Source organism: Eumetopias jubatus, unplaced genomic scaffold (assembly GCF_037043125.1).
Source record: "Eumetopias jubatus isolate StellerSeaLion01/CBP00866 unplaced genomic scaffold, mEumJub1_p1.0 scaffold_15, whole genome shotgun sequence".
NCBI classification, from domain to species: Eukaryota; Metazoa; Chordata; class Mammalia; order Carnivora; family Otariidae; genus Eumetopias; species Eumetopias jubatus.
In genome coordinates, this window is record NW_028274821.1 from 51870939 (window position 1) to 51898350 (window position 27412).

Genomic DNA, 27412 nt, shown 5'->3' on the forward strand with positions numbered 1-27412 from the left:
GACTGAGTGAGCCCTTACTCTGTGGAATCTGATGCCATCTCTGGGTACGTAATGTCAGAATTGGGTGGAATTCTCAGACACCTTGCTGGTGTCTAAGAATTGCTTGGTGTGGGATGTTGGGGAGCTCCCACATTGGAATTGGGTCCAGGAACCCAAAAAGAGTTGGTGTCAGTAGACCTATAAAATAGAATATAAATACCTTTCTTCACTATTATTATAAGAATTCCGGTGTACAGTGTTTGTGAAGCACCCAGCACAGTACCCATTAAGTAGTGTATGATAAAGAGTGCTAGCTTTTGTCCTTAGAGGGTATAATCTGAGGCCTGCTGGCAAGGCTACCCCTCTTCCTTTGTCACTCTCCTCATAGCAACTATCATGATCCTAAACTTTTTCCATTACTTTTGTTTGTTCTTCTTCTTTTTGTTTGTTCTCAGTGTGTGGTCACTTTAGGCTATTCTTGATTATTCTCTTTTTTGTGCAAGCAAACCAATCCAGTTGGCTTCTCTATCAGTAACTGGAGATCAGGGCACAGAGGAGTTAAAGAGTTTTGTTTAATTCTGTCTAGGAGGATATAGATATTAGGTTGTAGAAGTAGACATGCACACCTTTGGGCAGCCTAAGGGTGGAGGGGAACTTGGCAGGTGATTGAATCAGGAGAAGAGCCCAGAAAGAATAGGTGGCCTGGCACCAAATGTGGATTCCTCTCACACCTGATACATTTCCTGGTGCAAATGAATGTGGTCCAATTAGGGAACAGTCTTCTCTCAGGATGAAGTGGACAGGAAAGATTGTAAGGCAGCATTGCAAGGCTTGGGGAAATTTGCCAGGTGGGCGGACTTCATTTCTGGGTGTTCCCAATCTCTCTGTCCTGTACCCTTTCCGGATTTTTGGCTGCCTCTCCTCAAGGTCTTTCCTCCCTTGCCTCAGCTTCTACCAAGCTCCAGGATTCTCCAGGTACCATCCTGCCAGATCTGTAAACATTCCAAATTCCCTCACATTAAATATCTGTCCATTTACACTCCTACCCCTGGTGACAGCAAGGGCCCTGGAGAGAAATCAGCATTTGGGGACTGGCTTTACCATTGCCTTTCATGTGATCACTGATCAGTCTCTTGTCTATAGGCCTCAATTTACCTTTTATACATTGTGAGGCTTACACCAGGCAGTCTCTCAAGTCCCCTTCAGTTTAAACAAGGCTTGATGTGATGGTACCATGCTACCTCCACCCCCACCATATGGAGCAGAGCTTGCAAGTAAGCGTACATGTGTGCTTGATACTCAGTGAAGTCTCACAGTGTGGACGTCCTGCCTATTCCCTGGAAATAAAAAGTTTCCTGCTAACTGACTTATGCTAATTCTAACTAGAACATGTGTTACTTATCCTGGATGGAAAATTTCTGGTGTTCTAAGGTGGGGAGAGGGTGCCATTTCCTCCAGGAGACAGAAAAGGACCCTATTTGGCTGGGAGGCAGGGATGGGAAACAGGCATGCCCTTTGGGCAAACTGGCTTGGCACAACTCCTGGTGAGAACAGTTTGTTAGAGAGGCAAGGCCTAGTCACATCAAGGATGTCCTTGTCTAACTCCAAACTCCCAGTTATACAATAAAAAAGTTAGCAACTTCCTTTAGTTATTTCTAGTCTTGTACGTTTTGGTATCTTCTTGTTAATGGCCCAATACCTTCTTGGAAGGAACCTTGAGGATAACGTTATTGCTCAGAGACTTAACTACATACATAAAAGGATCATGGAGAACAAAAAGAGATTAAAGTGTTGGAAGCATGCCCGGGAACTGGATTTCTTCAGAGGAGGCAAGAAAGGAGAGAAGATACTAAAAATACTTTAACCTAGACACATAGAAATGGCTCTAGTAGTTCTTAGGATCCAATAAGAAGAAACTAATGACAACTTTAGGATAGATTTAAGAAAGAACATTCTAGAAGTGAGTCCTATTAAATACTTAATCATTCTTAAAATCCAGCTTCATAGTTAGCCTTTTGGGGAAAACTGTTCTGTCTTTTCATATCCCTTTTGCTTTACCTGAGTAAGTCCATTTCTCCTTCAGGCCAAATATCACTTCCTGAGGGAGCTTTACCTGACCCACAAACCCTTCCCGCACTCCAGCCAAGTCTGATTAAGTTCACCATTATGCTATCCCATAGTAACTTGTCATTCTTTCTCATAGTATTTATCATGGTTCCAGGGTTACATTTATTTATGTATTAGTTTCTCACATCTGTCTTTCCCATTTGCCTGTAAGCTACATGAGGGTTGAGATCATCAGCTTTATTCATTGTTGTGTCTCCAAGATGGAGTACAGTCCCTGGTACAAGGGAGGTACTCAGGAAATTTGTTTAGTAGATGGATGGACATATAAATGACTTCATGAGAGGTTTTTAAACTATAGATAATTTTCCTTTTCTGGGCAGTAAATTAAAAAAAATAACTATTCCGCCAAATATCCTGGATAGTTTGGGGGTTGTCTTGGCTTCTTTGGCTTTTTGCCAATTCCCTCATTCCAGAAATGCTTTGGCTAAGATAGTGTTCATTGACATTTTAAATATTTGGAAGTTTAAGATACCTACTGCTGTTACAAAGGCGAGACATCCAAGAACACCTTGGAAAGAAAGGTTTTAAATGTGGTCAATATCAAATTTCCAAGAAATCATTCATACAGTTGTTCTGAAGACATCTTACTCTAAACACATATCAATGAAACTTTACCAATACTACAATTCTAAGGAGAGAAGAAGCATAAAGAAATGGGCTCAGTATGCAATAATTTAACCTGCTTTTTCTACTTAGCCTGCCAGTGCTTTGAAGACCGGGGAGCTGGGTTAATCACAACTTCACTATTTGCTGCAGTCCCGAACTTGAATGTGGGAAGAGAGGGACAGCAGGCTAATGAGAATAAGCATGTTGTGTTGCATTGGAATGTATTTTCATTGATAATCACATTTAACCTTTCAGTTTTTTCATCTGTAAAAAGAAAAGTAGTTAAAAGTGATGATCTTTGAGGTTTTATATGTTTTTATTAAGCAAAATAATTTTTTTGCCAAATGAAAGCTTACATGAAGTATAAATATAAAAAAAAACAGATAGAAGTTGAGTGGCTCCTTGAGAGCACGTATGTGTGATAATTTCACCCCTACAGTCTTGGAAACTTCTGGAACAACATTTTTGAAAACGAGAAATAACTCCTTGAAATACAGTTTGAAAAATGGCTCAATCTCTAATTTCTAAATCAATTAAGTTCTACTATATGGGTGTTGATTTAGGCCCACAATCCTTTCTATAAAAATTTTTAAAAATATTTTTATTAAAAAAAATTTAACTACAGTGTAGTTAACATTCAGTGTTATATTAGTTTCAGGTGTACAATATAATGATTCAGCAATTCCATATATTACTCTGTGCTCATCGAGATAAGTGTATTCTTGGGGCACCTGGGTGGCTCAGTCCTTTAAGCGTCTGACTCTTGATCTCAGCTCAGGTCATGATCTCAGCGTGGTGAGATTCAGCCCCATGTTGAGCTCTGCCCTCAGCGAAGAGTCTGCTTCACATTCTCTCTTTTCCTCTCCCTCCACCCCTCCCACTGCTCCTGCGCGCTCTCACTCTCTCAAATAAATAAATAAATCTTAAAAAAAAATTTAAGCGTATTCTTAATCCCCTTTATCCTATTTCCCCCATCCTGCCACCCGCCTCCCCTCTGGTGACCCTCTGTTTGTTTCCTACAGTGAAGAAACAGTTTTTTTGGGAAACAGTTTTTTGGTCTGTCTCTTTTGTTCCCCTCTATTCATTTGTTTTGTTTCTTAAATTCCACATATGAGTGCAATCATATGGTATTTGTCTTTCTCTGACTGACTCATTTCACTTAGTCTCATACTCTCTAGCTCCACCCATGTTGTGAATGGCAATTCAGTCTTTCTTATGGCTGAGTACTATGTTATTATGTATGTGTATGCTTCCATACACATACACTGCTTCCATAATTGGGCTATTGTAAATAATGCCGTTATAAACATCAGGAGCATATATCCCTTTGATTTCGTGTTTTTGTATTCTTAGCATAAATACCCAGTAGTGCAATTACTGAATCATAGGGTAGTTCTTGTTTAAATTTTTTGAGGAACCTCCGTACTGTTTTTCACAGTGGCTGCACCAGTTTGCATTCCTACCAAAGGTGTGCAAGAGTTCCTTTTCTCCACATTCTTACCAACACTTGTTGTTTCTTGAGTTTTTGATTTGTAGCCATTCTGACAGGCATGAGTTGGTATCTCATTGTGGTTTTGATTTGCATTTCCCTGACGATGAGTGATGTTGCGCATCTTTCCATGTGTCTGTTGTCTGTCTGTATGTCTTCTTAGGAGAAAGGTCTGTTCATGTCTTCTGCCCATTTTTAAATTGGATTATTATTATTATTGGCATTGAGTTGTATAAGTTCTTTATATATATTTGGATACTAACCCTTTACTGGATATGTCGTTTGCAAATATCTTTTCCCATTCAGTAGGTTGTCTTTTAGTTTGTTGGTTATTTCCTTTGTTGTGCAGAGCTTTTTATTTTAATACAGTCCCAATAGTTTATCTTTGCTTTTGTTTCCCTTGCCTCAGGAGACATATCTAAAAAGATGCTGTTATCGCTAATATCAGAAAATTACTGCCTATGCTCTCTTCTTGGATTTTTATGGTTTGTCTCACATTTAGGTCCTTAATGCATTTTGAATTTCTTTTTGTGTACAGTGTAAGAAAGTGGTTCAGTTTCATTCATGAATGTAGCTGTTTAGTTTTTCCAACACCATTTGTTGAAGAGATTGTTTTTTTCCCATTGCATATTCATACTTCCTTTGTTGAAGATTAATTGACCATATACTTGTGAGTTTATTTCTGGCCTTTCTGTTCTGTTCCATTGATCTATGTGTCTATTTTTCTATGGCTATTTTTGTTTGTTTCAAGTTTTTATTTAAATTCTAGTTAGTTAACATATAGGGTAATATTGGTTTCAGGAGTAGAATTTAGTGATTGATCACTTACATATAACATCCAGTGCTCATCACAAGTGCACTCCTTAATCCCCATCACCCATTTAAGCCCATCCTCCATTTAGCCCATCCCCCACCCACCACCCTCCATCAACCCTCAGTTTGTTCTCTAGCATTAAGAGTCTCTTATGGTTTGCTTCCCTCTTTTCCCCCCTTCCTCTATGTTCATCTGTTTTGTTTCTTAAATTCCACATATGAGTGAAATCATGTGGTATTTGTCTTTCTCTGAGTAACTTATTTCACTTAGCATAATACACTCTAGCTCCATCCACATCTATGACTATTTTTAGAGAAAAGTATTTCTTTGTCTTAGTTAATGAGTCATTATTCAGAGCAACATTGAATACAAGAAAATCTAAGTGCAAAAACAATAAACATTTTGAGTGTACCACAATGCAATTTAATAAGCAAAAGTTACTGTGAAAGATTAGATGATGTGCTGTATAGCCCACAAATGACAGAGTGAGCAAAGTAACATTTTAGGATATTATGCTTCAACTGTGTTGGACAATCATTTGTTAACTTGGCAGATGCCATGTCATGATGGAAAGCATTTCCTTACAAATAAGACACATTTTAGGCAAATATTGAAAAGTGTGTGCAAGGTCTTTGATAAAGAAAAATAATATCAATCCCCAAAGCATAAAAGATGTATGAAATTCAATATGCGTCTTACTTACTCATTTGGCAAACGGAGCCATGATGCTGGGCATGTCAAGAACTAAGCACTGGATTTGACCAGAGCCCTTCAGACCATGCTTGAGGTGAAACAACTGCACGCCTGTCCCCAGCGGGACTTGGGGAAGACAGCGCTATAATGTAGGAAAAGGTGTTGGGCACAGGGGCTGATACGGTGTGAGCCCAGATAGGGTCTGTCTTTGGCAATTTTTCTGAGGCACACGTCCCCAGTAGCAGATTCCTCTGTGGCACCTGCTATGCACCTGCAGTCACACCTTTCGCAGTGTCAGTGGCTGAACACTTTCAAGAAGCCACAGGCCACAGCTGTACCTATTGTGTTAGGCTCCTTTACACTCTTTGAGAAGCCAAGTGTGGCTACCCTTCTTCTCCCTGTTGGCAAAGGTTTGTTTGTTTGTATTTAACCCATGTGTTTTTCCCCAGCATTGTGGAATTGTATCATGTTTCCTATTAGTCCAAAGAAGAGAGAAAGAGAAAAATGTATTACTTGGAAGCAATCCAAAGAGATTTGGATGTAAGGACAAATGATGAGAGATGCATATATTCCTCTGGTTCTTGATTCCCTTCCTAATGCATCTTTTTAAGGGAAGAGCGATAACATTTAGTTTTTACATTTAATTTTTATGTGTAGGTATTATTCAAATGGTTCAAAAGCCAGCATATATAAGTATACGGTGGAAAACCTCCCTCATCATGTCCCCCAGCTACCCTGCTCTCCCCTAATGGGTCACTCTCATTCTCTTTCATGTCTCACCTTCCAGAATTTCTTTAGGCATATATGGGCAAGTACAAATACATACTCTCATTTCAGGAAAACTAAGTAGATGATTTTTAAGATCCATCCCAGGATCTGATAGGTATTTCTTCTCCTCTCCAAAGCTCACATATAAAATCCTTCTGATACTTCACTGTAAATGGCATTACAAAGGACAGACAACTCACTGGTGGGAGAGGGCTTCCTGTAAGTGGCTTGCTGAATAAGGGGAGGAAAGCGTAGTCCAGTCTGGACCCTCGGAAGTACACGATTTCCCTTTCTGTCACAGAGAATAAAGGGAGAGAACTGGGAGGAACAAAAGGAAAAAGAAACCAGATCCATACCTAGAAACAATGTACAGATGAAGTGTGGCTGTCTTTTCAAATCAGCTGCATTTTCTATTATTTCCTAAAGTCATTAAACAAACCAGAGCCAGTGCCAGAGCAAGTTCAGTGAGTTCAGAGCAGATCCCTTGGTTTTGGCAAGTCACTCACCTGGTCCTAGAAATGAGGCTGGATTGACCCGGAGCTGAAAGAATTACGGCGTTTCCTTCCTCTGATGACTCTCTCTGGGAACATGCCTGGAATGAGTGAATGTGGGAGACAAGGTGCTGTTCACTCCGAGGCACAGCTGGACCCACATATGGAGGCGAGCTGGGCTCCAGTGTTATTTTTGGAGGCCCTAGTTCCACTGCTAGTTTTCCTCACTTACCCTCTCTTACAACATTTTTCTTATCCCAACCCCTGTCTCTTCTCTGGAGATTGTGAAGTTACCATTGAGGCTTGGAGCCAGATAGATGCTTCAGGGTCAGATAAACCCATTGAAGGCAAGGTTTTCTCCCTCAATCCCATGTATTGAGTTAACATTACAAGAAAAAAAAATAGCTCACATTCCCATTTACATTAAGACTTGACTTTGACATTCTTCTTAATTAATCAGATAAAAATGTAACTCCTAATAGTGTCATTCTCAAAACATCACTGTATACATCCAACACTGGTAGTTGCCATTTAAAAAAATTGTATGAGGACTTCATGGCAGGCATAATGCTTAACATAAACAGAGGCTCAAAAAAGATCTGGTAAATGAATACCAGTCAATCCTAAATACTTAGCAACCATTGATCATCTTTCTGTGGCATTTTATAAAAACCATAACATTTGCTTTTTTTTCTTTAAACACAGTAATTCTCAAAACAGCCTTTTAAATATGGGCAAGGAAGTCAGTTTAGATTCAGAAGAACACTTTCACTTTTAACCTCATTATTCTGGAAGTGGGAATGGTGAACTTGAATCAAGCAGATCTGGAATAAAATTTGCCCATCTGTCCATCACCCACCCACCCACCCATCCAACAAATATTTATTAAGTCCTTCATATGTGGAGACTAGGCAGGGTATTCCTCTGTATGTCAGTATGAGCAAAAGAGCTTCAATCCTTGTCTTCATGGAACTTGCCATCCATTGTGCTTGACCTGTCCATTGTATGTAGACTTGGGGATCAACCATCACCTGAGCCAGAGAACATCCTCCATCCCTAGTATTCCACACTTGACAGGAGCAGAGAATAGGCACAGATTTCATTTGTTCATCTTAGAAACTTTGGAAATCAGGAGAGAGGGGAGGGAGGTAAGAGAGGGGGAGAACGTGAAAAGAAGGGATATTCTTTTCTAGAATGCGCTTCATCATTTATGGGATGACTTTTAAAGGCCAGGTAGAATTTCGTTTTTACATTTGGGGAGGGTTGAGGTTTGGGACTAGGTGTTCAGGAAACAGAATAAAGAGAACCGAAATAATGGTCATTGTTGACCCCATATATAGCTGACACAGTGCTTAGGAAGTTAGGTACTTTATCTCATTTAATCTTTACAAGAATCCTGCAAGATGGGTCTTGTTAGCCTCATTTTTTTTAAAGGAGGCTTTGTTTTTTTAAAAGATTTTATTGATTTATTTAAAAGAGAGTGAGCGAGAGAGAGAGAGCAGGAGAAGGAGAGGGAGAGGGAGAAGCAGATTCTTCTGCTGAGCAGGGAACAAGGCACAGGGCTGGATCCCAGGACCCCAGGATCATGAACTGAGCTGAAGGCAGACACTTAACAACTGAGCCACCCAGGCACCCTTGTTAGCCTCATTTTAAGATGAGGCAAATGAAGCTCAGAAGGAAATGTGGACTTCAGTCCCTCTCTAGTGGAATTCTTTGATAACAATGAGAGTGTATAAAGTTAGCATACAGTGTATATAGTTGATATATTTCTTGAGACTACTTTACTGTGGCAGTAAAGTAGTTGATATATTTCTTGAGACTATATAGTTGATATATTTCTTGAGACTACTTTACTGTGGCAGTACCACATTATCATTAATTTTTAATAATTAGAATTATTTTCATTAATAATGACAATAATGCTATTGTGAATTTAACTCAACAAGCATTTGCTGAACACCTAACTAATGTCACAGACACTATAGTGCATAGAGATAGAATGCACAGCTTTGCTTTGGGGAATGGAAAATAACTGAGAGTCCACAGCAGCTACGGTGTGCAGTGGGGCAGGAGGGGTTAGTAGGGTCTAGGTGATGCCATGGTAAAGAGTTTTGGATCTTGTCCTATGGAACAGTAGCATTTTAGGAAGACGGCTCCCAAACTATTTTTAGCCAGGACTTGGTAAGCACCCATTTATCCTGTGGAGCCATGTTAATAACCTTCCTCATAGACGACACATCTTCTTTCTTTTTTAGGAACAGTGGACAGTGCCATGGACCTGATCCTGATCAATTCCCTACCTCTCGTTTCTGACGCGGAAACATCCCTCACCTGCATCGCCTCTGGATGGCGCCCCCATGAGCCCATCACTATAGGAAGGGACTTTGAAGCCTTAATGAACCAGCACCAGGATCCCCTGGAAGTTACTCAAGATGTGACCAGAGAATGGGCTAAAAAAGTCGTTTGGAAGAGAGAAAAGGCTAGCAAAATCAACGGTGCATATTTCTGTGAAGGGCGCGTTCGAGGAGAAGCAATAAGGATCCGGACCATGAAGATGCGGCAGCAAGGTAACATGCCCCTTAGTCGGGGCCGTGAGGTTGGCTGAGACTCACACACAGCTCTTGTGTTGGCAGCCACTCAGTCGGAGACTGGGCCTGGGCTGTGTGAGTGTGGGACTTGGAGACCTTGTCTTCTGCTTGTGTCTAGTACACACATGGTGTTCAGGAGAGAAGAGCCCAACCAGTCCACCTCACTCACATTCAGCCCCTTCGCTAGACATTGTGCCTAGTTCATGAGATGAAATGAAATGTATGACATATTGTACTAAGAGCTCCGTGGCCTTTAGGGAGATATGAATGTGTTACATGTATGTAATATGGAAATCACAGCGATGAAGACAAGAGTCCGTGCCAAAATATTAGCTGTTTTGAGCTTTCTCATTGATTTTTCATTTGATTCTTTGTTTTGCTTGCCCCTGAGTATTCTTAACAGAAGTTACTGTTTTCAGGGGACAATGTGGTAGAAATAAAAAACTTAAAAGGGAAACACCTATCAATAACTTAAGTGGTTACTTAGTGTATCGGTTATCTGTGGCCAAAGAGTTATGCCTTTCTGCTGACGTTTCCACATTCTGAATGAAGATAACCTGAGATTTGTGCGCCATTGGCTCCTGTGTACCACGCATCCGCGAACCACAGGGGCACACAGCAGTGAGCATTCATAGTTTGTGAGTATAAGTCAGCTGAGCTGACTGGGGGGCCCTGCCATTCCGGACTGGGCTTTCTCCCACATGGATGTTGGCCGACCGTAGGCGTACTCTGCCGGCCTCGGCTGTGCCAGCCTGGCTCTGTTCCCTGCGTCTGTTTTCCTTTCACAGCCTAGCCTAGGCATATTCTCACGGAGATGGCAGAAGTGCAAGAGGCCAAGTGGAAACACACAAGGCTTCCTGAAAGCTGGCCTCAGGATTGCACGCTCTCACTCCTGTCTCATTTTATTGTCCAAGAAAGTCAGAGAGCTGAGCCTAAAGTGGAAGCGGATGGGCATCCCACAATTAAATGGCAAAGAGACAGGGAGGGATGAAGAATCGGGGCCCTTGTTGCAGGCTACCATTCTCGGAAAGAGACCACGGTTTCATTTTAGAACTTGAGTGGCCACACTTAGCTCACAGAGCACTGGAACTTTGAAGGGAGATGTTGAGGGGCTTCTGCAAAGCGGCATATTATTCTTTGCTACCGCCTCACAAGGCAGTGATGGGATGGAACTTTTCTCCCAAAATATAAGTGACTCTAAGCTAGATCTTTAGGCGAGGCCACCAAACTGATGACAGTTGGAGAAGGCAATGTTGTGCATATTATTTAATGGTTCTATTTTGCCCTCAGGCTCCCAGGCCTGGACAGGCAGGTAGATTCCTGGTATCTTGATGCTGCTTACTGGGAGGAAGGCACAGAATTCCAGCAGAGATGACCCCTCCTTGTTCTGACTGGAATGATCTGGCCACTCACACATCAGCCCTTTTTTCTGGGCTGGTCATCCCTATAGCGAAGGAGTCCTTTCCAGATCCATGCCATCATAACCAGAGGGACTGTGGCCTGAGAATGTGTCATTTCATGAGATAATGACATTGTGAACTCGTCAGGGTTTGATTTTTCATTGCTAAACTGATCCACATAAATAACACACCTCTACACATGTCTCTGATTGACAGTTTTTTAGATAGGAGTCTGCATTTTTTTAGACCAGTGTTTCTCAAAGTTAAATGTGCTTATAGATCCCCCGTGGGTCTTGGTAAAATGCAGACTCTGATTCAGTAGGTCCTTGAGGAGAGTTCTGAGATTGTGCATTTCTCACAAGGTCCCAGGTGATAAGGTGCCTCTGGGCTGTGGACCACATTAGAGTCAGCCCCTCGCTGGGGTCCACCTGAAAAGATTTCTTTGAATTTGCTAATGTTGGTAATTAAAAGATTTGAAGGCAGCAAGCTCATTTTAAAGTCAAAAGTGATAAAACCACTCTTCATTACAAATGAAGGAAAAGGTTTTCTTAGCAAAACTGTACTGGTCACCTTTAAATGACACTAGGGTGAGTGGGAAAAGTGCACAACAGACGTTCCCAGGAATGCTGCTCTCCGGTGAGGGAAGAGAGCTTGAACAAAGGGATGTGAGGTGTGCCAAAGCTATCATGGCTAAAAAGTCAGCCCTATTATTTTTCACACATGTCATTCAGGATTTGACTCGTATAAAGAGTTATGCCTTTCTGCTGATGTTTCCACATTCTGAATGAGGATAACCTGAGATTTGTGCCCCATTGGCTTCATAGGCATGAAATGTGAGGTGCCACTGTGCCCTTTTCAGGCTGGCCTGGTTCTGTCCTTGACAGTGTGGAAATAAGAACCTGTAGAGTATATTAAACTAGAATTTTGGGAGTCGAGGACCAACAGTAATAACGGCTCCAAACTGAAAGTCTAGGCCAGCGCAGGTAACAGAGAGCTTAAATTCAGTTAAATGAGGTAAAGGCAGGCTTGCTAGTGAGAAAGCGTGGAGAGAAGATGGCTTTTAGACTCCTGTTCACCTGAGTTTTAATTCTGTCTCCACCATTTACCAGCTCTGGGGCCCTGGGCAAGTTCCTTAACATCCGTTGGTCTCATTTTTCATCATCTGTGAAATGAGTATAACAGTGCCTTCAAAATCATCTTAAGTTTTAAATAAGATGGTATATACCAAAACCAGTTCCCATAGTGAATTTACATGAAAATTTGATGGATACAGTAGATGTTTTGCTAAAAGCTGGCGTGAAATGAGATATTGCAGAGTAAGTTACAGAGTAACAATAGCGGTTCGTAAATGGTGGGAATGGGGATTTGATGCCAAGTGACCTGACTGCAGAGCCTGTGTGGATGACCATTACCATACGCTTGGCACATCCCTCCCACTTACTGTTAACCACCCTCCCCCATTCTGAGCGCTTGGTTTATAAAGTAGAGCATCTCCAATGGAAAGCCTGCAGAGCCACCCAGGCACAGTGTAGAGACATGGGTTTGAGCCTCGCTCTGAACTGAATCATAGGATGCAGGGCAAACTACTTGATTGAAATCATTTTTCTTGGGGCGCCTGGCTGGCTCAGTCGTTAAGCGTCTGCCTTCGGCTCAGGTCATGATCCCAGGGTCCTGGGATCGAGTCCCGCATCGGGCTCCGTGCTCAGCGGGGAACCTGCTTCTCCCTCTCCCGCTCCCCCTGCTTGTGTTCCCTCTCTCGCTGTGTCTCTCTCTGCCAAACAAATAAATAAAATCTTAAGAAAAAAAGAAATCATTTTTCTCATTTGAAAAAAATAGCGGAGGTAGGGATTTTACCCCAGACGTTTGAGAATCAAATGAGACCACCAATATATCTGGCTCATAGTAAGTCTTCAATAATCATCATAGTGCCTTGGAATAAGCAATCATTTAGTAAGACTATTTTTCTATTCATTTGTGAAAAAAAGCAATACCATCCGTTAACATAATTGTGGAAATTTATACAGAATAGAACAAGAGGTAGTGCTTTCTCTCCTGCATTTTAATAACAACGTCTCAGGCTGTTGAACTGATTCCGTTTCTTTCGCTGACTATCCGGTAGCTGAAATACAGTGGGAGGAAAGTGATATCCTTTATGGTGAATCAGGAAAACCTCCACAACGATGTCTTCGTGACACTATTAATTCCCTAGCAAAACACTATGGATATCAGAGGTGCCTACCCAGGGACATAGCAGGATAAGATAAACAGTGATGTATCCCTGCTTGCTGCTGACTCGTGCATCTGGGGAGGAAGTGGAAAATCCATTTGAGATGTGCCAAAGCACGCTTACCTTGGCTCGCACACTCCAAATGGCCAAACTGTTTTTATCAATGGCATCATGCAAAAAAAGAAAAAAAAATCAAAAGCAATTTGTTCCAACCTCACTGGTGATTTCATTTGGCGGTAGGGAGGTATAAATGAAGTTTGAAACCTTTTCACATCTAAACGGCTGTCTCAGAGTGTCCATCAGGAAACATAGGTTATTTTCTTCCTAGTTTCATTTGAGAAAGAGCTTTACTTTAAGGACATCAAACCTTGCAAAGAGGGTTTGTGAAGTTGTTAGGGAGGAGCCATTTATATCTAAATAACACAAAGGAGGGCGCCTGGGTGGCTCAGTTGGTTAGGCGACTGCCTTCGGCTCAGGTCATGATCCTGGAGTCCCGGGATCGAGTCCCACATCGGGCTCCCTGCTGAGCAGGGAGTCTGCTTCTCCCTCTGACCCTCTTCCCTCTTGTGCTCTCTCTCATTCTCTCTCTCTCTCAAATAAATAAATAAAAAATCTTTAAAAATAAATGAATAACACAAAGGAATGTGTTAAAAGCATAAAGAGGAAAACTTGAGATCTGACTCATCCATATATTCTTTCATTCCTCAAGTACTCTTAGGCCTCTTTTTGTGTCACACATGGGAGCTGCAGTGACGGCAACATTTCCTGAATACTTACGTGCCTGACATTCCCCTAGCCATTTTATATAGGTTACTGTATAATTTAGTCTTTACCAAATGTCTCTCTGGTGAGGGCTGTTAGGACTGGTTTTAATAGATGAGGCTTATACCTATTGCAACTTAGGTGCATTCACACACCTGGTTTCCATTGTTGGACCTGGAAGGGTTCACGCAGGCTGATCCCAGAAGCCAGGCCCTAACCAACACCCTGTGCTGCCTTTCAAAACAGACATGAACTTGTGTCTTGGTGGTTCAGTCTAGCAGGGGCGCTATGCTGTGCAGGGCCTGGCGTGGGGACATGCAAGGGCATTTGGAGAACAGCCTTGGGGCGCTTATCCTGGATCCCAGGGGATGTGTAAGGTTTCTGGAGAAAGGGACATCTACATGGAGACTGAGGATGAGTGGGACTTGGTGAGACATATGGGAAAGGAAGGAGCAGAGGAGAAGGAAGTTCGTGACTTGAGTGGGAGTGATCCCGTGGTCCATTTGCAGAACTGAATATAGTTCAGAATGGCTGCCGTTGAGAGCTGAGGCACGGGGCCTGGAGGGAGATGGGTCTGGAGAGCTAGTGTTGTTGAGCAAGTGTGGGCATCTTGAGTTTGTGTCTCAGCTTTCACACGGATTCACAGTCAGGAGGCCTCGGGTAAGGGATCACCCTTAACTCCATCTGCCACATGGGTAGATAGTGGATAGCACACTCGTGAGACTGTACAAAATAATAATGGACATAAAACTACATCATTACGCTTAGTCTTTGTCATTAAAGGAGACACCCAAAATTGAACTCAATTATTTTACATCGATGAGAAATATCTTTGTTTATAACTGTTACTACCATCTCTTCTCTTCACCAGCCCTTAAAGAATAAATGAATCATGTCCTTAGTTAAGTTCTGTCGATGAATTAGCCCATCCAAATGACCTTGAACAAGTCACCTTCAGATTCAGGCCCTAGCAATCTCATTTATAAACGAGGTACTAGGACTTTAAAGCCTTTTGAGTGCTAACATTATATAACCTCTGAAAGGCTTCCAAAGCCAAGTAACCTAGCACAAATCCTGACCCTCCCATGAACTTGCTGTGTGACTTTGGACAAGTTACTTTACCTCTCTGTATCTTAATTTCCTCATTTGTAAAATTAGGATAATTGTAGGATCTATCTGATAGAGACATTGTGAAAATTAAATCTGTTTAAAGTGCTTAGAAAAAGTAGTGCCTGATAGTAGGCACTATTGAAAGGTGCTTATTGTTTTCATCATCCAGTCAAGTCACATGACATTAATCTATGTGTACTGTGTCCAAGTGGGGCTCCTTTGTCATCAAAGCACAGCATGAAGGTTGTAGACCCCTTTATTAATACTCAGCAGAGAACAGTCAACCTAGAGCCCCTAATACAGGAGGTGGCAGACTGGATAGCAGTGGACTCTGCTGTGACCATGTTTCCACCTAAGAAAAAAGGGAGCTTATGGGACGCCTGGGTGGCTCAGTCTATTAAACGTCTGCCTTCAGCCTAGGTCATGATCCCAGGGTCCTGGGATCGAGTCCCATATCGGGCTCCTTGCTCAGCGGGGACCCTGCTTCTCCCTCTCCCCCTGCTGCTCCCCCTGGTTGTGCTTTCTCTCTCTCTCTCTCTCTCTCTGACAAATAAATAAATAAAATCTTAAGAAAAAAAAAGAAAGAAAGAAAACAGGGAACTTAAAAGCCACCAAATCTGAAAAAATAAAGAGCCACAGAGTGGGGGAAAAAGAAAAGCCCCACTGGAGTCAGAGTCAAGCCTAGTGGGGAATGTCAGTTCCTTTTCAGGATACAAAGCTGAGTGAGAAGTTCCATGGTCAGATCTTCACACAAAGGGGCAGAAAACCAAAACAAACCACAGAGAAAGGAACAACCGTATAAAATGGTCAAAAAGATTCTCACAGGAGCCCAGGATCATGCCACAGAGAGCAGGAGCTGAACGCGTTAGTTTTGCTCGAGGAAGCCCCTTGTCACTGCGAGCAGGAGCCCCATTAGGTCTCCCTGCTGCTCGTGCGTGCCTTCCCTGCATGCTTGATCCATCTTAGAACTGTGAGAAAGCTGCCGCGGTTCTCCATATTACAAATGTCAGCTCAGCAGTGTTGCCATTTGTTGTTATTTGGAAAGGATACTGACCTCTTCTAAGTACCTGGGGGCTTGGAATATATCATTTCATATTCCCAACAACCTTTCAAAGTGAATACTTTTACTTCTAAATTGGAGACGAAGAAGCTGAGATGTTCAGAGGTTAAGTAACTCATTCAGAGAGGTCCAGTAAGTGGTGGGGAGTGGCTTCAAGCCCAGGACTGTCTTCTTTGAGTGCTCACACTGCCCTTGGATCTATCCCATTTTCTCTCTAGATGTGCCACATGTCACCAAACACATTGATGGGGCTGTCCTGGCAGGGCACCATGTGTTCTCTGTGCAGGCACAGAGAACAGGCAGAAGAACCTAAAGCTGAGTACTTCTGAATGTAGTTCAAGGCATCTTCTGCCCCCAGGGTAGCCCTCTAAGCCCATGGTGTGCACGTACCTAATCAGCCTCTCTCAAGCCACCAGTCTGAGAGCCACAGAGGAGCCAGGAAGGAAGGCTGATTCACCCCGTGGTCTGCAGCAGGCTTGCTTGCTCTTAGGCTGAAACGCCATAGGGATCCAAACCTTAGGGCACAGGGTGCTTTGCTACTGATTTCTAATTTAGGTGCTTCTGGTCAGAGAACTTGTTCTACAGGATATTGATTCTATGTTATTTATAGAGATGTGCTTTGTGGCTTAATAAAGGAGGCAATATTCTTGAACACATGTTCTTATAACTGGGTACAGGGATCCGTGAATAGCCAACAGATCTTTATTGCATTACTCAGGTTTTCTTTATTTGTCCTTAGTTATTTTTGGTCCGTGATGCATCAATTTCTGCAAGTTTCCACAATGCTTGTGGATTTGTCAGTTTCTTCCTTTAATTGGGTCAGTTTCTGTTTCGTGGGTTTTGAAGCTGTTGTTAGATGCATATATAAGTTCATGATTACTAGATCTTCCATTTTTTATATCATCATGTAAAGACCATCTTTATCCCTAAAATTTTGTTTTGGCTTTGGAATAAATTATTTTTTCTGACATAAATATTACAATACAAGCTTCTTTCAGTTAGTGAGTCTGGCATACATTTTTCTCTCCCTCAGTCTTATGTGTTACTATGTTTAATGTGTAGGTCGTGAAAAAGGGCACATATATATGTATATATATACATATATATGTGTGTGTGTATTTTTTAAAAATTCGTTCTAGGATTCTCTGGCTTTTGACATACATTTGGCAGAATCTATCTTTTCTGTATGCTGTGATTTTTATTTGGGCTTTTTTCTCTCCTTATGTCTCTCCTGCCCTCCATGTTTAGGAAAATCATATATTCTGATTCTCTTCTTTTAGTGGTGATCCTTAAATTTTAAAAATTGGCTTAACCTGTATGTCAATTATATCTCAATAAGGCTGAAATTTTTAAAAATTGGCTTACCTCAATAAAGCCTAAAGTTAATCCTCTCTTATTCTTGTAATTGTGGCTCTCTGTAGATTATGGTGTAAATTAAGGGAATTCAATTGTGGCTGGAAGAATGCTAGAAGATTTTATTCATACATCTTGTCCAACAAACCAAAGGACTCTGGCAATGTTGTGTTCCAAGACTGACACAAAGAAAGATGTTTCCAAAAGGGTTTTATAAAGCCAAATATACAATAGCTTCCCTAGGGTCTTCCCAGTACTGCCCAGTTTGATTTTTATGTCAGTATGTGTGTATGTCTATATATTTAATTATATATTTATATTATATAATGTATATTTATATATATAATTCAGAGGAAGATACTGGATCTCCTCTTTGCCTTATTGTCCAATAGTCCAATATTTACACCATTGGTAAAAAGTCCAGCATTGTGCTGATTCCATTCGAGAAATGCTTGTAGCATTCCAAAGCAATTAGAATTAGTTGGATCAATACAACCCAAAAGGACCATGACCCAAAAGGGAAGAGCCATTTGGCAAATATCTAACCATTTCTATTATTTTCCACTGTGAGAAAACTTGGTAGGGATTGGAGAAGGGTGTTTGATTCATTGTTACTATAGTTTATAGCTAATATCAGGTCTTAGTTTGATATCAGATATTAATCAACATAAAGTCCTTATCTCCCCAACTAGTTGTATGGAAAAAAATGTGTATATGTATAGTGTGTGTATATATATATATATATATATATATATATTTATTTACCTTTTTACGGAGAGAATGACTATTCCTTTCATCACATTTTTCAAAACCTTAACGAAGTTTAAAACCCATTAGCTGCCATTATTTTTCCTGTTACAAATCAGCTGACTTCTGGCAAGTGCCAGCCCCCATCTTCTGAAGTTCAAAGTTCAGTTGCTCCTGGAGAAAATGTGTGACCTCATTTTCTTATTTGTTTTCTTTCTCTCTTTTAAAAGCTTCCTTCCTACCAGCTACTTTAACCATGACTGTGGACAGGGGAGATAATGTGAACATATCTTTCAAAAAGGTGTTGACTAAAGAAGAAGATGCAGTGATTTACAAAAATGGTGAGTATGTGTTTCGTTTCCTGCCAGCACCATGGTGTGAGACATGAGATCGCACGAAACATATTGGGTCATTATCCTGGTATAGTCTTGGGGGCAGATGTTGGAAGCAAAGCTGTTATAATGCAAACCAGTAGAATCTTATTAAAGAAGCTCTATTAGGCAATGTGGTCGGTTGCTTAATCAAGTGAAATAGAGATTTATATACATATATGAATGTACGTACATTCTATATTTATGAATATATAATATGAAATTGTGAATGTACAATAAACTCCCATGATGTGATAAGTGAGGTCCCAAATTCAGCCATGTGAAATGAGGGTTGCTTGATTGCAAGGTTAAGGAAATTACCAGATGGAGCCTGGGAAGCCAGCTGGTGGTAGGTCTGGGAGTCCAAATGTGTCTTACACATCTGTCCAGTTCCCATTGGGGAAGATATATGCTACAGTGAGCGCTGTGAATTGTGTAAGACTGTTGAATCACAGATCTGTACTTCTGAAACAAATAACGCAACATATTTTAAGAAAAAAGAAAAAGAAGAAGATAGCAGGAGAGGAAGAATGAAGGGGAGTAAGTCAGAGGGGGGGACGAACCAGGAGAGATGATGGACTCTGAAAAACAAACTGAGGTTTCTGGAGGGGAGGAGGGTGGGGGATGGGTTAGCCTGGTGAGGGGTATTGAGGAGGGCACATTCTGCATGAAGCACTGGGTGTTATGAACAAACAATGAATCATGGAACAGTACACCAAAACAAATTATGTAATATATGGTGATTAACATAACAATAAAAAATCTAAAAAAAAAAAAGAATGAGCAAATCTGTCCAGTTCCACCTGTGGTTTGGCACCACCTGGTGGCAGTCACCTCATCCAGCTGAAATATTGATGGGGCCTCTTCTGGGTTCTGTGGGTGGTTAGGACTTCCATATTGGACTAGTGATTCTAGGTATCTCCTGGTTAATAGATTAGTGGCAGGGATGCCTTTGCCTGTTCATCTCTTCCTGCAGAAGATAAGCACTTTAGCCTTACCTCTATGTTCATACCTTTGCTGGTAGATTGTGTAGACTAGCCTATCTGCTCTAGCACCGTAACTTTTTCAATTTGGGGGAGAGCATTGCATGGCTCAGCCTTTTCATTCTTCTACATCCAATATGCTAGAGCACATTTTCTGTATCCAGTCAGGGAGAGCTGATGAAGTGGAGAGACCAGATAGGGAAACAGGAGTGTCTGCGTGTGACCCACTGTTCTCCACTCTTCTCCCTTATAAGGTTCCTTCATCCACTCAGTGCCCCGGCACGAAGTACCTGATATTTTAGAAGTGCATCTGCCTCACGCTCAGCCCCAGGATGCTGGAGTGTACTCAGCCAGGTACATAGGAGGAAACCTCTTCACCTCGGCCTTCACCAGACTGATAGTCCGGAGTAAGTGACTGAGAGGCCAAAATCTGTGATGATTTGTTTGTTAGGATTTTTAGCTGCAAATAACAGAAACTGACTCTGGCTACTTAAGCAAAAACCGGGGATTGGTTGGAAGTATACTAAGGACTCTAGAAAATTGGTGGAACAGCTGACAGAAAAGATAGGCCCCAGGGAAGATCTGGGGCTCAGCATGGATGGGGGTGGATGGACTTTCTCTGTAGGAGGCTACTCTTACCCTAACTGTGCTTCAGCAATGTTTCTTTTACTTACTAAATTTGAATTCCCAGGACAAAGAATCAGATTGGCCTAATATATGTCAGATGTCTCCTGGCCTAGACCAGTGAGCCATAGTCAAGTGTGGAGCTGCATACCACAGTGCTCTCTAGGACTTCACACTTGAATAGCAGCTTCCTTCCCATTAAAAGGGGGCATACAGTGAACTGGGCAGTCTCCCTTAAAGGTATCTGATACATGGGGATAAGTTGGGCCTTCTGGATTGGTCTAATATTTAGTTAAACATTAAGTCTCCTGTGAGGCGCTTGGGTGGCTCCGTCAGTTAAGCCCCTGACTGCTGATTTCAGCTCAGGTCATGATCTCAGGGTCATCAGATCAAGCCCCTCGTTGGGCTTTGCACTCAGCACGGAGCCCACTTAAGATTCTTCCCCCCCCCGACCCCCGCTCTTCCCTAACCCCTCGTGCTCTCTCTCAAATAAATAAATAAATAAATAACATCTAACATTCACTAGTTAGAACTAGTATAAACACTCTGCCCCCCCCTTACAACTATCAAAGTGGGGAGTAACTATCAACCATTAGTTTTTATAAGAAATTGATTTATAGAAAGAAAAACCTGCCTTGGCTTTTCCTCGCTATACCAAGTGTTCATGATATTAAACAACTCAGGTCTAAGTATTTGGGCTGTTCTGTCATTCTTCTAATGATTGGAATCTCTAACTCATGAACAGTTATTCTTTTTCTTTGCATTATATTCATTCGTTTGTTCATTCAACAAATATATATTGAACATAACTCTGTGCCCAGCTTTGTGTTGGTATGAAAATACAAGGATAAGAAGTTTCTTAAACAACCAATGAGTTTATAGGATTTCTCTCCGTATTCACGAATATTTGGTTTCCTAAAATATAAAAACTCAGGGCTTTTGATGAAAATCGCAGAAGCCTGATCACATCTTGTTGCTTATCAACAAACTCTTTTCCTAGCTTCTCTATCCCCAGGAGGTCACTCCAGTTTTCCCCTCAAGCTTTATTCTTTTGTCTTTCCCAGGCTGAGGGGAGAAGCTGGGAAAGGTCTATAGATAAGTAGAGAGCTAGAGACAGTTTAATGTAACAGGACGCCCATTTTCTTCTCCATGAACTGCCATCATTAGTTTTCAACACGTGCAAATAACCTGTGGTCTGGCTCTTAAGAAATCACTAATTGTGCAGAAGTATTTTTCCCTTTATATATTAAGGCATGTAAATATTAACTTTTAGACATTTTGTAGCTTTATCTATTAAATGGAAGTCTGTAAGAAAGGGTCTGTGTAGACAGTCTTCCTGATTATTTTAGAGAAAATACTGATAACCAGGGGTTCTTGCCAAAGAAATTATAAAGTTACATCAGCTGTAGGCACAGGTCCAAGCTTACCACCGTGAGACTAACATTCAGGGACAAAGACATTAGTTCCTTTCAGATGTGAAATTTAAATCCCTGACCACAAAAGGTCATGCCAACCCCCTTGCGTTTTTTCCTTATATCAGAAGGTGTTTTTGGACCCAAAAAAACATCTAAAATCACAAAATGTTAGAAAGGAGTATCTAGGAAATAAGAATCTAGAAGCCTTTTACCATTCTTGTACTTTAGGTCTTAGTTATATTCTTTCACCTCCTGTATGTTTTTTACCTGAAAACAGGTGGATGCTACTAGCTTCTGAGCTGAATCTTGTCTCTACAGACTGCAGACCAGAGGTTCTCACACTCTGGCATGCATCACAATTATCTGGAGGACTTGGTAAGCATAGATTGCTAGGCCACCTCCGATTCAGATGCAGTTTGAGATTGGAGATTTGCATCTCTAGCAGATTCCCAGGTAATGGAGAAGCTATTGGTCAGGGATCACACTTGGAAAACCATTGTTCTAGCTCTGATTGTACCTGCAGCTCTGGAAAAATGCCAGGCTCTCCTTCCCTGCCTCCCCTTTGCTTGGAACACACTCTGCAGCCTATCTTCTTTGTTGATTATGTGGTCATGCAGAGTCCTCTCTCACATACCACCTCCTCCGGGAAAGCCTTCGTTTATACCCTCTTCTATCCCCAAGACGGGATTAGGTACTCCTTGTCTTTTTTTTTTTTTTTTTAAGATTTTATTTATTTATTTGAGAGAGAGAGACAGAGATAGCGACAGAGAGCACAAGCAAGGTGGAGAGGGAAAAGCAGGCTCCCCGCCAAGCAGGGAGTCCGATGCGGGGCTCGATCCCAGGACCGTGGAAACATGACCCAAGTGGAAGGCAGATGCCTAACTGACTGAGCCACCCAGGTGCCCCTCCTTGTCTTTGTTTCTATCGTTATTACCTGTTTCCATGTCTGTTTCCCACAGAAGGCTGTTAGCTTTTAAGAGATTGTATTTTGTTTCTCTTCATTTACTAGTGTCCGCTAAAATGACTGCCATGTTGTAGGTGCTCAGTAAAGGTTTGGGGAGTGAGTGTGCTCTACTCACCAGAACCTTGTTTTCCTTAAAAGGATGTGAAGCTCAGAAGTGGGGACCTGAATGTAACCGTGTCTGCACTGAGTGTAAGAACAATGGTGTCTGCCACGAAGATACAGGAGAATGCATTTGCCCACCTGGGTTCATGGGGAAGACCTGTGAGAAGGGTAAGTCAAGAGTGCTTGATGAGTAAGTTGTGGATGAAGCGGGGGGGGGGGGCGGAAATTGGAGGGGGAGACAAACCATGAGAGACTATGGACACCGAGAAACAAACTGGGGGTTTCGGAGGGGCGGGGGGTGGGGGGGAGGGGTTAGCCTGGTGATGGGTATTAAAGAGGGCATGTTCTGCATGGGGCACTGGGTGTTATACACAAACAATGAATCATGGAACACTACGTCAAAAACTAATGATGTACTGTATGGTGACTAGCATGACATAATAAAATAAAATTTAAAAAAATAAAAAGCCATCATTGCTGGATGTAGAATTTTAACTCTGTACACCACTGGGAACAGAAACTAAATGGCCCGTGTTAGGTCCTGTGGGACCTTGGTGTGAACTGGAAAAAGGTACCCTTTCCTAAAGGTTCTTTATTGCCAATCACTGTAAGGCTGTCCATACCACAGCTGAGATTGTATTATTTTCCATCTTCACTAGTCTAGGGGAGACCCGTAAAAGAAGATGCATACATTTCAAGGGGTTGAATATTTGACGCTGAATCATCTTTTTCTCCCCCCACCCCCAAAGCTTGTGAGCTGCACACATTTGGCAGAACCTGTAAAGAAAGGTGTAGTGGAGCAGAGGGATGCAAGTCCTATGTGTTCTGTCTCCCAGACCCCTATGGGTGCTCCTGTGCCACAGGTTGGCAGGGTCTGCAATGCAATGAAGGTATGTGCCAATCACACCCTTGAACAAAAAACGTTCTAGCAGGTATACCAAGGAGATCCAGCTTGCTGGAGATAATAGCGTGGGAGGTACCTGGACTGTTGACTCAGCTGTCCAGGGCTGAGCTACAGCGTTTTGAATCACAGATGTTTTCATCCCAAGTTAACGATGCTTTCATAATTAAGACTCTGGACCTTATAGAGAGTGCTTCTCAAGCACATCATCTGGGGTTCTTATTAAAACACAGACTCTGATTCCATAGGTGGTGGACTGGCTCCTGAAGCCTGCGTTTCCCAAAACTCCCAGATGGTGCTCACGCTGCTGGTTTTGAGACCACACTTTGAGTTGGAAGGCCATAGAGATTTGTTTTTTGTTTTCAGTGGGCTGTAGATAGCAGAGCTCTGAGGTCCGATCCAGACAGGATTTGGGATTTGAAAATAGAGGAAGATCTTTTCTTCTGTGGGCCTTATGGAGGCAGTACTAACTTCACCTCCTAGCCACCCACAGCCTTAGTTTTCTCCCTTCGTCTCTGTTAACAATGGTTCTGGTGTCTTGGTTCACAGCTTGCCAGCCGGGTTATTACGGGCCAGACTGTAAGCTTAGTTGCAGGTGCACCCATGGGGAGCTGTGTGATCGGTTCCAAGGATGTCTCTGCTCTCCAGAACGCCAAGGGCTCCAGTGTGAGAATGAAGGTAAAGCAAGGTAACACTGTAGTTAGGGCCACGTTTAGCATGTCTGAACTGAGCTTTGCTGGTTGTAATTCTTGCCCCAGCAGCCCAAATTCCTCAAACCCCTTCTGTTTCCATCCAGAAGTTGGGAAGAATATATCCCAAGTCCTAAAGGACAACATTCTTATTTTTTACTACAGGCCCTCCTACTGGCCTTCATGTCTCCTTCCACTGGGAATAAACCATGTGCTCTTTGTGGCACAGAGAGTGACACTGGCTAGCTGGGGGCTCTGCCTACCTCATCTGCTCCCTTCCCCAGGAACGATCTTTTCCCAGGATACATACAACAGGGAAGAACTACTTTGGAGGGATATGGACAAAGGATATTTTTGAAAAGAAAGATTAAAAAAAAAGAAGCAAAAAGAGAAAAGATGAAGCCTCAAAACGAAATTTTAAGTAATTCTAGTTCAGAAATTACTGTAGAGCCAGGGGTCCACAAACTCTGACCCACAGATCAAATCCAGTCTGCTATTTTTTTTAACAGCTTTATTGAGATACCATTTTTATACCATGAAGTTCATTCCTTTTAAATGTACAATAGAATGATTTTTAGTATATTTACAGTGTCGTGCAACCATTACCGCAATCTAATTTTAGAATGTTTCTGCCATACCAAAAAAAAGCTTGTACCTATTAGTCATAACTCCCATTCTCCTCTCCTCCCACCCCTGGCAACCATGAATTTACTTTTTATCTCTATAGGTTAACTTATTCTTGACACTTCATAAACTGTGAATGGGATCACACATGATGTCTTTTGTGGCTGGCTTCTTTCACTGACCATACAGTTTTTGAGGTTTAACTGTATTGTAGCATTTATCCTTTTTATTTCCCTACTGTCTGTTGTTAATTTGATTGGCACGTAGCCACACTAATTTATTTAGAATTTATAATCTATGGCTGCTTGCACATGACATCAGGGTTGAGTAGTTAGTTACCAGAGAACTTTCAGCCTGCAAAGCTGAAAATATTTTCTGTCTAGTCCTTTACATAAAAAGTTTGCTCATTCCTGCCCTAGAATATACTTTTTAAAATTAAAAGAAACACATTTTTACATATTTTCAAAATGTAAAAATAATGAACATATATTACTTTTCCAATCCTACAAATCTAAATGTTACAGAAAGGAATCTACACTCAGCAGCAAGACCAAGACCTTTACGGCTTTTTCTCTGTTCATTTTTAAAATCGAACAAATATGGGAGGAAAATACCAACAATTGTTTTCTCAAAGGCTTTGGCTTAGTTTTACGTATTCACTTTCTTCCCCCAGTGTTCGGAGTTTTGGCCGCAGGGCAGGAACCTGGGAGGGTCTAGGAAGGGAAGGAAAGGCCTTGGGGCTGCTGGAGGATTGGGTTGAAAATAGGCAGTTAGCAAACTGAAGGATTTGAATTTTCAATTTCATGCCTGCTTTTCTTTTCTGAGCCTGAAGTTGCAAAAGGGGTGAGCACCTCAGACCTAGATCCAGGCCCCTGGCTTTCAGAGAGCAGCCCCGCACCACCCCCCCACCCCCCCACCCCCGCCCGCTTCTGCTCCATCTCCACCTGTGCACCCACCTTCACCTCCGGGGGACTGCAGGAAATGCAAGGCGACAGTGCAGGAAAGACTTAACTGCCTTCAAAGTGTCAAAGCCCTTTTTAAAGTTCCTACGCAAATAATTTCTTAAGCCAAAAAATCTGGTAGATTCTAATCACTGTCCCTTCAAGTCTACAGACAGGTCAAGGAATTACCCTTGTAGTTCTTAGACCTCTTCCCTTCCTGCTCCATACCCTTTACTCATTGTGTTCTAGGCCCGGGAAATAGGACATCAATATAAAATATGAATGTTGTGTTTACCGTGGCCCCGCCTACCCTCACCGCCCCCCCCCCCAAGTGTCCAACAGCTTGTAAGTCCCTGCTGCTCTTGGGGGGCATTTCCAATAACCCCAGTCTTCACTAAGTGCTGGACTGTTTTCTACTGTGTCTCACATGTAGTTACAAAGGGATGAGGTTCTCTAAGACCCTACAATTCAGAATAAAATTGTTATATTTCAGGATTATTCATTCTCTACAATGTAGGTATTAGGCAAGGAGTCCTGATACCCTTGTTGATATCAGAGACGTCTTTCAGTATTGGCGGCAACACTTGTGATTGGGCTGTTGCCTAGAAGCAGTTTGGGGGAGTAGTTCTATTCCACTTCACTTCTTGCATGTAAGTGTGAATGTTTTTCATCACTTGCTACTTGCAGATTCAATGCGCTGTGTCTTGTATACCAAAATGGAGGATCATGTTGGTCAGCAATATTGTGGGATTGTTTGCGGAGTCCAAGAGGACCTAGTTTTTGTTTTTGCTTTTGTTTTTGTTAACATTCTCTTAAAACGTAAAAAGGAGCTGAAAAGTAAGGCCAGGGAAGATGTGGTCATGATGATCATTTTAATATAAGACTGTCCATCCCAGATCCACTGAGGGGAGCACAGCATTAAGGCAGAGTGAGGACTCTGGATTCATACAGATCTGAGCTTGATTCTGGACTTTGAGCCTCAGTGTCCTCATCTGTAAAATGGGGACCACAGTAGCGTTCCCCCACAAATTTATTATGTGATGATAAAACAATATAATACTTGCAAGTTTCTTACCTGGGATGTGACTTGCCAAATGGTAGCTGCTTTTATTACTGTCACTGCTGTGTCAAAGATTAGATTTCACAGAGCTGTTTTTCTCATGCAGGCACGCCAAGGATGATCCCAAAGATAGAGGATTTGCCGGATCACATAGAAGTAAACAGTGGTAAATTTAACCCCATCTGCAAAGCGTCTGGCTGGCCACTACCTGCCAATGAAGAAATGACTCTCGTGAAGCCAGATGGGACAGTGCTCCATGTAAGAGTTATTCTTAATCTGGCTCCTGACACCACTAGATGCTTTCAATGGGTAATCCCCTTGCTACAGGCTGGATCCAACCCCGGGGCTTGCATCCTCCGAAGCCAGAGTGTTGTTATCTTGGGCCAAATGCCGTGTCCCTGGGGAGGTAGAGCGGAGTCACTGCAGCCTGGCCAGTACCACAGGGCAAGGTTGGAAAGAGACCACCACAGTGGAATTGAGGAAGCTGAGTGCCACCGATCGCACTCATCCTGCAGAACTTTCCA

General features: G+C 42.1%; 1 protein-coding gene across 1 annotated transcript in view; it reads left to right on the top strand.

Moving 5' to 3' along the window:
* Window positions 1–27412, top strand: part of TEK (TEK receptor tyrosine kinase) — a 92483-nt gene that overhangs the window by 30706 nt on the left and 34365 nt on the right. The window contains exons 2-8 of the mRNA XM_028115236.2: window positions 9223–9534; window positions 18445–18555; window positions 19823–19975; window positions 22710–22841; window positions 23423–23563; window positions 24124–24252; window positions 26995–27146. Coding sequence (XP_027971037.2) covers window positions 9223–9534; window positions 18445–18555; window positions 19823–19975; window positions 22710–22841; window positions 23423–23563; window positions 24124–24252; window positions 26995–27146 — 1130 coding nt within the window. The remainder of the gene's footprint in view (window positions 1–9222; window positions 9535–18444; window positions 18556–19822; window positions 19976–22709; window positions 22842–23422; window positions 23564–24123; window positions 24253–26994; window positions 27147–27412) is intronic.